Genomic DNA, 11734 nt, shown 5'->3' with positions numbered 1-11734 from the left:
CCAATAACACTTGGAGGGGCGTAAAAACAGAAAACATGAGCAGGCCCAAGAATAAAGTAAGCACATAAGTTTATTAGGGACATTTGTAGGCCCCAACAGTGGGAAGGACATATAAAGAAAGAGTGTAGAGATGAGAGACTGACGAGTGAACGAGAGAGTGAGATACTCTAGAAAAAAAAAAAACTAAGTGGGTTGTATATGTGTGTTTGGGCTAAACCCACAAAGTAAATTATTTAGCCACCTGGCATAATTAGGAATAGTATATGGGCCAACTTGCCCACTTATTTAATTAGTCTAGCTAGCAAACCAACATTACCCTAGTGTGCAGCCTGCACTATTGACATGAGTAGTAAGACAAAGTTTTAAAAATGCACGAACATTCCAGGATGTGATCAAGGATCGAAGCAAGCTCAAATAACTATCTTCCTCTCAACTAGCATAAGCTTCATCATATGGGTTTGGAGAAATTTATTTTTCCCCTCAAATGTATAATCTCATTATGCTACGACCAATGACTTTAAAGTAGGAACTATGAGACCAACATGCACTTTAGACCCATCTGGCTTATCTAGGCCTACAGGCAAGTAGTCATGAGGTCTCTCAACCTTTGTTAAAACTGGAACTGGAACCATAAAAGAACTAGAAAACCTAATAAGAAAATTAGGGTATGGTACACGGCAAGCATAACAAGTAATAGGCACGACAAGGAGCGTGAGCACAACAGGTACTGTACTACTAATGACAAGCAAATTTCGGTGGTATTCCTTCACTTGTAAGTGAGAGGTCTTAGGTTTAGTTCTTACCAAATGCAGATTTGAACCACATTATTGCTAGCCCATTATGAGGCTAAGCATATCCCTCCCCTTTAGTGTAGATACCTAATAGGAAAATTAGGGTATGGTACACGGCAATCATAACAAGTAATAGGCATGACAAGGAGTGCGAGCACAATAGGTATTGTACTACTAATGACAAGCAAATTTCGATGATATTCCTCTTCATTTGTAAGTGAAAGGTCTTAAGTTCAATTCTCGCCAAATGCAGATTTGAACCACATATGGACTAAGCACATCCCTCTCCTTTAGTGTAAATAATATCGTTTGTTCAAAAAATAAATAAAAAATAATAATAATAAAAAAATACATACCCCTCAAGCAAATTTTGGGGCAAAGGGCAGGGTAAAGGCAAACACACATCTTAACAACCTTGTTACAATGGCATCAATAATATACGATTTTATGTAGTGTTATCACTGTTATGAAAATCTCTGCCTAGTGCCACATAAGCGCTAGGTGGTTGGTTACCATCCAATTAATCCTTAGAAATTTGAAAATTAAGAAAAAGCGCCTGCTTAGGTGCCTGTCTAGACCATATAGGCACCTGCCCAAACCTACGTAAGTCACAACTTTCACTTAACAAAAAATATATAACTTTCATTTTGCATTTTACTTTTTTCAATAAATAGTACATGTTGCACATGTTTTTATTATGTTCTTATCTTTTATAATCTATATTGTCATTCTAATTTGCAAGTATGCATCTCAATGCAATATGTATCTTTATAAACATAAATAGACACTTATTTATAGGATATATAACAAATTTACTTAAATCCGCTTGACTCTGCCTAGCCACCTAGGCGGTAGATCTCAGCCACCGCCCAACTGACACCTAGCATCTTTTAGAACCTTGCATGTCATATAAGGAAAAAAGAAAATACAATATGACAATCACAATGGAATTACATACATCATCCTAAGGTATACTATTTAGTTCAACAATGACAACTTTGGCACCGACTTCCTCGTCAGCGTATCCTAAGCTCGATAATAGACATTTCGACAATTTGATGCTGTTGTGTATAGTACCATAACAGCATTAAGTTCTGAGTCCTAACATAGTTTGGCAAAAGAAAGAAAACTATTCAAAGGACCTACAACACGAAGGAAATTACTGTATATCCATACAAAAGTTAATTGTCTACACGTATGTACGGTTAAAAGATACCTAACATGTGCGACGGAAGTATATATTCACAAATAAGTTATAAGATAACCAATTTAAAAGCCGATAATGGTGTTCAGGTTTAAAAAGTAGAGCATACATTCTATAGTTTCTTTATTCTGAATTATATCTGAATCAGCAATGCTCTTTCCAAAAGTAGACAGACTATCCTCCACAGGAAGACGATGGCAAATGCGTCGTATCCACAGGGCTCTGGCAGTTCAAAGGGGAGATTCCACCTGCATTTAAACGAGCAATTTTCCAAGCAAATCAAATCTTTAGCAGATGAGACAACAAAAGAAACTCTAATAAATAGGTAAACAAAGATGGCAAGAGTAATGAACTCAAATATAGAGTAAAATGCCAATAAACAAAACTATGAAATCTTCAGTAAGGGACGGCGCATCTTAAGCTCACAGACGGCTGAGAATTGTGCAACAAGTTCTTTGGTTCATTTTTTACCACTCCCGGTTGCTTGATTAAGTTTGCAATCAACTAAAGTCTAAATCATGGCATGACAATCAATTCAACTTCCTGCTCACCAACTTACACAGATATTCTCCCCACACATCCTTTGAATCTTGCACTGCATTTCAAACACTTGACGTTTGTTGCTTTCCACAACAATGCAGGCAAATTAGCCTTCAAACATGAAATTGTTATATTATGATTCCACAATATAACACTTCCCGAAACCTCCATTAACATTTTTAATCGCATGCCTTCAACGCCTGTAGATGACACGCCCACTAGATAGGTAGATAGACAAACAAACCAAACAGAAAGGCAAGCACTTCGCACCTTGAAGCTATATACCAGTTGACCATAGTAATGAGAGACTCCAGAAATAGTCAATTGTCCCTTGACTAATGACCCGAAGGGGCTAGCTTCATCCCCACTACCTCAACCTCATTCACCTCTCTTTTTATACTCTACTTTCCCCTTTGGGCCTGTTGCCCACCCCTTCATCTTTTCTTTGCACCTCAGATCACACGAAACCCTAACACACCCACAAAGAAGTGGCCAAGGAGCCCTGTATCCAAGGCCATTGTTGCCACACTCGGGGAGTTATTACTGACCTTGAGGACCTTGTCCCTAACGCTATGTTTGGATTAGAGAGCAGGACCTGATAATAATTAGGTGCAATTCATTTGAGAGAACTATGAAATGCTCTTTACTAGGTGTATTTTACTTAGTCCCAATCTCAGTATTTTTATAGTGCATTTAGGGTATGTTTGGGTGAGGAACTTCCAAATTCCAATGAACTTAGACAAAGTATGAAGACATGGAACACAAAAAGTTAAATAGGAGGGATTAGAAATGCATCTACATGATCACTACAAAGGCATGTGAGAGGGATTCGCAAATGACTAATGCTGATGTGGTGCATTTTTAACTCCTAATTAATTTTTTTGTGATCAATTTCTTCCTCATTCTGCCTATATCCCTTGGAACTTGGAAGTTCCTCTCCCGATCATACCCCTCAGGTGTTTTATTAGTACCTATGTGGTGCTCCAGTAGTTCATTGGTGGAGCTCATGAGTGCATTTTTTAAGAATTGAGACTAAATCTTTTTGGCCCCTCCTCCAAACATAGGGTGAGAGGACTTGAATTTTGGGTCAAATGCCACTCGCCCATGGCAATCCAGCTGGGGGTTTGGGTTAACATGGTATTTGATTTCATCGATTGTAGTCCATTTCCTGATATAAATATTGAGGAAGAAAGATCAACTCAGACACGTCCTGCAAATTTCACGATACCCAGAATCCAAATATACAGCAGCGACTCAAAAATTTATAGTCCATGAACAGGTAGGGCGAGAGTTTGTGCTTTCTAGATAGAGAGGAGATTGGGACCAGACTGAAAGATATGTCGCAGATTTGGTGGTAGTGGATTTTGGCATTTCCTTTTCTAGAGTTACGAGGCACAAGAGTTATAGAATAGACTGATAAGTGACGACCATGCATCTTGCTGAAGTCTTAACTGATGACACACATTTTGACAGAAAAGAATACATTGTGAAAGAGAAAAACAGAGTAAGGAGAAAAGCAAACACACATAAATGCTAAAGATATGTGACCAGTACGGAGCTGAGCTAAGTGAGTTGTGGAGCTGGTTTTTATCAACCATACTTTTGGATGAACTGATCAACAACAAAGGCATGGTTTCAGTACAAAGAAAAGGCCCATAAGGATTGTTGTTTGACTAAGTACGTTACTGAACCCGGCTACCTCATAGATCAATACAACTATTCATATGCATTAGTTTTCAACAGTTAAAAGCTCAGCAATATTTTCAATGAAATGATGCCAAACCATATGGAAGCTGTAGCTCATTCATAAGCACAAGATATTAACTGATTGGGACAGGGATAGGTAGCGCAACTGATACAACATTGAGAACACTTCTTAAATTTGGTCCTAATTCATCTTAAGAGGCAAACAAATAAATCGAACCATGCAATACACAAAGCTGATGAGAATGAAAGGTTGTGTATATTCGGTGTGCAAAAGTTTTAAAGATGAAGCATATCAACTCCTCTTAAGGTTTACGATCACACTCCATCCACAAACATCAAAAAGCTCTCCAACTTCTGATTACCAAACTGGGCCTCCAACTTATAAATGTCCCAGCTTTACAAGACCGAGACTTTAGCTTTCATTACTTGGAACCTTTAAAAAACTTAAATTGTTTTTCTTGACCCTTCCAAAGATAATAGTAGCTGCTGCAACCTTATTCAAAGGCACATTACTAATGTAGGATATCTAACCTAACAGCAGCCATGTTTCAACTTTCATACACATGCGCAGATGCACAACTACATTAACAATGAACGACCTCTGACCTTAAGACACATAAAATTCCTCAACTTGAGATGCAAACAATAAAGTTCTACATTCAGCTAAGAGAGCTTCCAGTGAAGAATCCTTGTTCCTACCAAGATACTTGAAGAGAAAATGCTCCTATTTGCAGCATCATTAAAGCAGCTACTGCCAAGGAAAACAGTACACACAAAAAGGCAAGTATCGAATAAGATTTTAAAACAAGCTTTCTCCTCCCTCATGTTGAACTCCCACAGAAATCCATGCTTATTCTTCCACTCTACCAAAATGTTAAAATATGAAGCCACAATACAGAGAAGAAACAAAGACAACACACTAATCAAATAACAATATATTTCATCAAGAAGAGCAATAAACACATTAACCAACTTGGGAAAAAGAAACAAAGACAACACACTAATCAATTACCAATATATTTCATCAAGAAGAGCAATAAATACATCAACCATCTTGAGAAAAAGACACAGGACTCATGCAAAAAACATGGAGACCCGAAAGTAAAGAGAAAAGTAAACTAAATAGAAAGAAAAAAAATTACAGGAAAAATCCAAGTGGATTCAGAGAAAAGGAAAATACAAAAATCACATACTGAGTTCTAAAATGCATAAAAAAATTCTAACCCCAACTTACCTTATATAAGGAACTTCTTTGAGTTAATGCAATTGCTGAAAAATGCCTAATTTGAACTAGAACCTGTAGCACAAGCAGCTGGTTTATTGTGGTCATTTAAAAAAGTTTCACCATCACTTTCTGATATCTGTCGATTGTCTGATCCAGAAACCGGACTGTCTAAACTATTTGACACAGAAGCATCATGAACTCTGTTATTGTCTTTTGTTTCCAGACGCTCCATCATGCGGGATACAGTTTCAAACCCTGCATTAACCTCTCTTTTAACTTCCGAACCAAGATCTGCCATGGAAGTATTGCGAGAGAACAATCTCTCCTTCCAACCTTTTGTGCTTTTTGAAATTGAGTCTTTGTATCTAATTGAAAATGAGAACGTGTGATATTTATGCAACGAGAAAATAGGAAAATAAAACTCATTCAGAAATGGTAGAATAAATTACAAAGGTTAAAGCACATTTATACCTCGTTGATACTGCATTAAATCGAGCTTTCAGAGAGTCTGAAAATGATTGCATGTCTGATGGGCCAGCTCTATCTTGGGTACTTGGGGATGACTGGCTAGGCGACCTCCTAAAGGAAAATGATAATAAGATAGTAGTAAATCAACAACGGAGAAAAAAAAAAAAAAAAAGATGTGCATTTGCGCACCAACATATATCTAATCAAGCTGAAGAATCTAGTACCTATTGCTCATGGAAGATCCTTGTTGATTTGGAGAAGAAACACTAGATCCAGACACAGAGGCAGCCACAGGACCAGATTGTGACGAATGTACGGGAGTTGTCATTTGAGACAATTCTTCCCCTATATTCGTAGGAGGCGAAGGGAAAGTTACTGCAACTGAAGGAGCCGGTTCACCTTCTTCCATCTGATCATGGGAAGATGAAGCAGGAGCCGGAGGTGTGCTAGGATGGGTAGAGAAGACCAGGTATTGCTGGCGACCTTGAGCTGATGACCTATTTCTTTGTCCTTCCCTTCTGGCAATGTGGCGTGAACGACCCATTGCAGCAGCAGCAGCTAAGTGCTGAATTATACGCTCTTCAAGTTCAGCATCATTTACACCCATGGGTAACTACATCAGGAGCAAAATTGAAAAACTTTTAATAAGAATCTTCAGTTTTGGTGGGTTTATACTACATTTAACTTAATAACGTTAAAGAGCAAAGATAGAATACAAACATGCTGCAATTCAAAATCACCAAGAGTTGGATGATGAAATATTGTAGTATTTCGAGGTGGATTAGACCTAATACTTCTCTCTTGCACTACTGCCTCTAGCAGTTCTTGGCTGTAAATACACAAAATGAAGCTCTTATCATTTTGTAATACTTGTATGAGAGATGAATCAAAGGAATACCAGGACCAAGAAAAAAACTACTAACCCAGTGGGATCCTTCAAGCTGATGGGTTGCCAACACATAGGACATTGGGAGCTTCGCTGACACCTACAAGATTGAAACAAAATTTCAATTTTTGAGAACTTTCAAAAGTCACCGATATATCTTTTTAAAATAAGGCTTAACATAAAATCACTGTTGCAAAAACTTTCATAGACTGTTTTGAGCGCTAAGGTAATTGCAATCGCTCCTTGCCCATTTGACACGTGGTGTCCATTAAATTTTTTGTTTAATATTAATTTAACTCACATATTTAAGAACCTTGTTTTCCCTACTTAACTCACTTGCCTTCCACTGGTTTCTCCGACCCAACCCGACAGTCCCAACCATTGCTGCACTTTCCAACCTAGCCACTGCCCCTCCTCCAGTTAGTCATCATTGTTCAAACGAAATTCGTAGATTTCTAATTCTGATAAAAACGAAATTGAAATCTTGGGTTTGCAGGAGAGTCTAACATATTCTCCACCAAGAAATTAAAAATGCCATTACATTTTTTATGTAGTTTTGTTTTCTTTGTATTTTCGTTTTGTCTCTTGTTTACCTTCTCCTTGATCATTCCCTCTATTTTTTTTTTTTTTTAATATAATTATGTGTAATTGACTGAGCGTTCCTTCTATTAATTTTCCTTCTTTTAAGTGACTGCAGTCCATTGCTTTTGTTTGGAATTTCAAGCTCTGAATATATGGTTTCATATGGAATCAGAAAGAAATACAGAAATGATTTCTAGGTTTAGGATAAGAGGGGAGAGACAGGACGTAAAAAGCTACAAATGGAGGGAGAGTGAATGGCAATTGAGTAAATAAGTAAGACAAACATGGTTCATAAATCTGTAAGTTAAATTAACATATAAAAATTAAAAGGAAAGCCACATGACAACTGGAAAGAGGGTGTTGCAGCAATTGATGCTAGCATTCCTCTTAAGTTAATAGGGAACTGCATAGAAACAAGCTTCTGGCATCATCTCTATCTTGGATTCTTGGTAACCATAATAACTAAAAGAGAGGTGTATTTATTCGCGGGCAAAATGAAAGTTCATGAATCATGTGTGAGAAAGGAGACAAACCTCAAGATGTCAAAGAAAGCTCATTAAAACTATTATTGCAAACATAAAGATAATAGAAGATAGGATATGAATTCTAATCCTTTCAGCTCAAATTAATATGCCCTAATCATTATTGTACAAGTTGTTAAGGCATGGTGTTGGTAGTACAAAAGTCAAAAGTATAACTAGGTTGACCATCATTACAAAAAGTAGAAATTCGACGCCATGTGAAGAGATTTCATTTGAAGTATCCCTGAAGGCTTTAGCAACTAGAATTTACCTGTTAATCAATTTCCATGAGTTCACAACTGACCAACAAGTAAATATCAGTAAATATGTTCGGTAAATATTTTGTTTCTTAGCCTGGAGTAGTTATGCCAACTATAAAATCACAATTCGCAATGCACACAGCATTCCCTAGAAGTAAGATGTGGAACCAGAACAGGGATTCTGACACAAGTGCCTAGACCTAATCTTTAATTCCAACAATGAACTATTTGCACAGTCACATTATTTGGCTACCTTATAATCCTGTGCTACCATTCATAGGCATTTCATGAACAAGAACAAGAAAATCTAACTATAATATCAACAACAAAAAAAATTATAAACGGAAAAAGAACTTTAAATACTAAGAAATGGGTATCAGAAAAATACCACTCAAGAATGCACTGAAGATGAAATTCATGCTTGCAACCTGTCAACTGCATAGAGAAAACGAGAATTGATTAAAACGGAAACCAGATAAGAAAAGATAATAGTGTCTCAACCATTTTATATGTACCGTAGAAGGATCATTTTCACAGAAGGCCTCTAGGCATATACTGCAAGCATCATCACAGGCTTCCTGGATTCCTCCCTCCACAAAAGCTGCTGCTGATGTCAAGTGGGCATCAGAACTGTTGGTCTCTTCTGTTCCCGGAACCTGTAAAGCAACGCTGTAAGCTTAGCAAATACGATTTGTAAAATTCAGAGAACTTCTTCCACGGGGACATAGAAGCATAATTAAATAACGAAGGTGAAGTACTAACGCAATCAAGAACAATGGAGTTTAAAATTATATCCTTAATCAAACCAATACAAAGTATGTTATTACATTGTATTTACAACAAAGGGAACAACTTCAGCACTGAAAGGCCAACACTAAGAACCACCAATAATTTAACCCACCAAGATAATCAGATCAAAAATTCAAAAAAATCAAATTAAGAGATCTAAAAATTACAAATAAATAACAAATAAAACTCCTTTCTTCCCCTTGAATTCAGAATTAAAGCATTGAAGTACACTAAAACATATGAAAACGAACAATCAGAAGAATCAAGGGTCAATTAAACAGTGTTTAACACCTAATTTAAGAGGGAATATTACAATTCATGAGTTTCTCATATTTTCTTACCAATGGAAACCAATTTAATCATTTGATGGACAACCAAAACAGTCAAATCACAAAAGTATTTAATTACCTCCATGAAAATTGCAAAGCCTTGAAATTATACAGCCAAAAAATGGATCCTTGATTGCAGGGATGAAGTTTAAAGTGGGATTATGGGAACAGCGAAAACCCTAGAGAGAGGGGGAGGAGAGAGAGAGTTTGCTAATTAGTCAGCTTTTTGGTTTTTTGTTCACTTTATTCATTGTGAGCGAGCGAAGACTTGACTCTTGAGTACCGCGGAGTGGCGAAGAAGATTAGCTCTCTCTCTCTCTCTCTCCTCTCTCTCCCCCTAGAATTGTATATGCGTCGGCAGTCACCACAGTGTTCACACGTGTCCTTCCCACCGAATCGCTTTTGACTATTCATTCTAACTTATTTTACCCGCCAATCTCTTCGGTCTTTCTCGATTTTTTTTGGCTGTCAGTCCAAACAACTTGGAACAAATCAATTTCACAAACTACTTTTCTTGCATAGTTTTTTTCCTGGAAATTTGGCTGTTTTGATCCATTCTTTACAATTTGGTTGCTAGAATGATCCATTCCCTAAAAATTTGTTGTTTTCTATTATTTTTTATGTAAAATGGCTAAACTCTTATTGTATAATTGCACACTTCAACGTCTTCGTCAACTGTTCAAAATTCCAAATCTCCTCCCCCTCTCTTCAAAATTCCAAATCTCCTTTGTGGAGAAAAAAATAATCACAAAAATTCACAAGGAAAACAAAATTGCCCTCATTAAATGGGCAGGGCTCTTAAGCATCCTCATGCGCAGCTCAACAAAAGATTGCCCAAAGACTAAACAAATCACTTACAATCAATAAGGGTAGTCAGAGCACGTAGTTCAAGTGAAGAGTCAAATTCACACCTTCCGATGATCTCCAAGGTGTCTTGGCCCAATCGTGATCCCTTTCGCTCAAGAGATCAAAAAGCCTATGGCGGGTTATCAGCTGCCCAACCCTGTCAATATAACCCATGTCGAAGAAGTACTAGAACTCATCGATAGTCAGGTCCAAGTCAAAGAACTTACTCATATTGGAAAAAGTCCACCATCATACGGATCGCATTTAGAGAACACTAGGCAGAAACGCAACACAAAGTAGTAAGGTTGGAACTTGATCATGTTAGAACCAATCAAATGTCAATTATGCAATATATAATAAATTCACAATTTATTTCAAATTACAATTTCACTATATATACAATATACCAGAATATGAACAATTAATAAAATTGCATATAAAATCACAAATCACTGACTTGTTTATGGAAGATAAAAGCTTGCAGTTACAATCTCCTAAGACAGAAATTTGCCCCTACACCAGTGCAGGAGTTCAACAGATGTCTATCTTACAGGATACAACTATCTAACCCAAGTTATTGCACTCGAACTTGGATTCTTGGCAAATTTACTATGTGTTTCTTTATGAATGATCAAAAAGAGGGTGATTGAATTGTATTTACGTTTCTAATATTACTGCCATATATATAATGTCGTTTTTGAACAGTTATGGTTGTTCATGCTTATCTTTCTAGAACGGATGTAAGTGTTTATGTAAACAATCTTATCCTTTCGAAAAAAAACTGAATCCTAAAATCAAAAACGTAAAAATCGTACTTGTGTTTTTCGTCCATCCAAGCCCAAAAGACCAAAGGCCCAAGGCCCATCTTTGCCATTTAATATATACACCCAAACCTTCCAAATCCAAGGCCCAAGGTCCATGGCTTTGGCCCAATTCCTTTCAAACAATAAGTGAGTGAACTCACTTATAAAGGGGAAGTGGACAAAGTGTATGGGCAGTGTGGGACTTTTGTCCCACACAAGTTCTAACAATACCCCACATTTTCTATTCAAACTCTAGTAGATGACTCTCTTAGCAGTCCCACTGCATGGTTCATGGTTGCTCTCTTCCTTTGCACGTCTTACGCGAACTCCAGACAGAATCACATGCTTGTACACCTCCTAAAAGTCCTCGAACTGCTCGTTGAAAGAATGCCTGACAATTCCTGACACGACCCAATAACCCAACACGACACGACACGAAATTAACAGGTATTCGGGTCAACACGTTAATGAATTGGATTGTTATCGGGTAACCCGATAAGCACATGTTAAGATAACGGATTGGTTCGGATATACACATGGATAACATGATACACAATAAACAAAATATTAATTTTATAATTTTATAACCCTAAATAAAACTATAATAATTATATATTAATTTAACAATTTTATACCCCTAAAAACTATAATAATTTTATATGTGTGTGTGTGTGTATTAAATTTAATTTAAAAAATTGGTGACCATTCGATTGGCTGAGATTTAATCTCAGCCGTCCATTGTGCATTAGGTTGAAGGCTATTCTTCTCTTCTCTTTCATTCAC

General features: G+C 37.0%; 1 protein-coding gene across 1 annotated transcript; it reads right to left on the bottom strand.

Moving 5' to 3' along the window:
• Positions 1-1934: 1934 nt before the first annotated feature.
• LOC137741775 (E3 ubiquitin-protein ligase RHF2A) lies at positions 1935-9602 on the bottom strand. The gene is made up of 9 exons (XM_068481493.1): positions 9382-9602; positions 8700-8840; positions 8573-8619; positions 6859-6921; positions 6656-6764; positions 6160-6548; positions 5939-6046; positions 5477-5832; positions 1935-2243 (listed from the first exon to the last, which is right to left on the bottom strand). Exons 1-8 carry the CDS (start codon positions 9385-9387, stop codon positions 5523-5525), a joined length of 1173 nt encoding a protein of 390 aa, XP_068337594.1. The 5' UTR covers positions 9388-9602; the 3' UTR covers positions 1935-2243; positions 5477-5522.
• Between the last annotated feature and the right edge of the window lie 2132 nt (positions 9603-11734).

Source organism: Pyrus communis, chromosome 8, assembly GCF_963583255.1.
Source record: "Pyrus communis chromosome 8, drPyrComm1.1, whole genome shotgun sequence".
NCBI lineage: Eukaryota > Viridiplantae > Streptophyta > Magnoliopsida > Rosales > Rosaceae > Pyrus > Pyrus communis.
The sequence above is the reverse complement of the archived record's forward strand: the minus strand, read 5'-3'. Positions and strand labels throughout refer to the sequence as shown.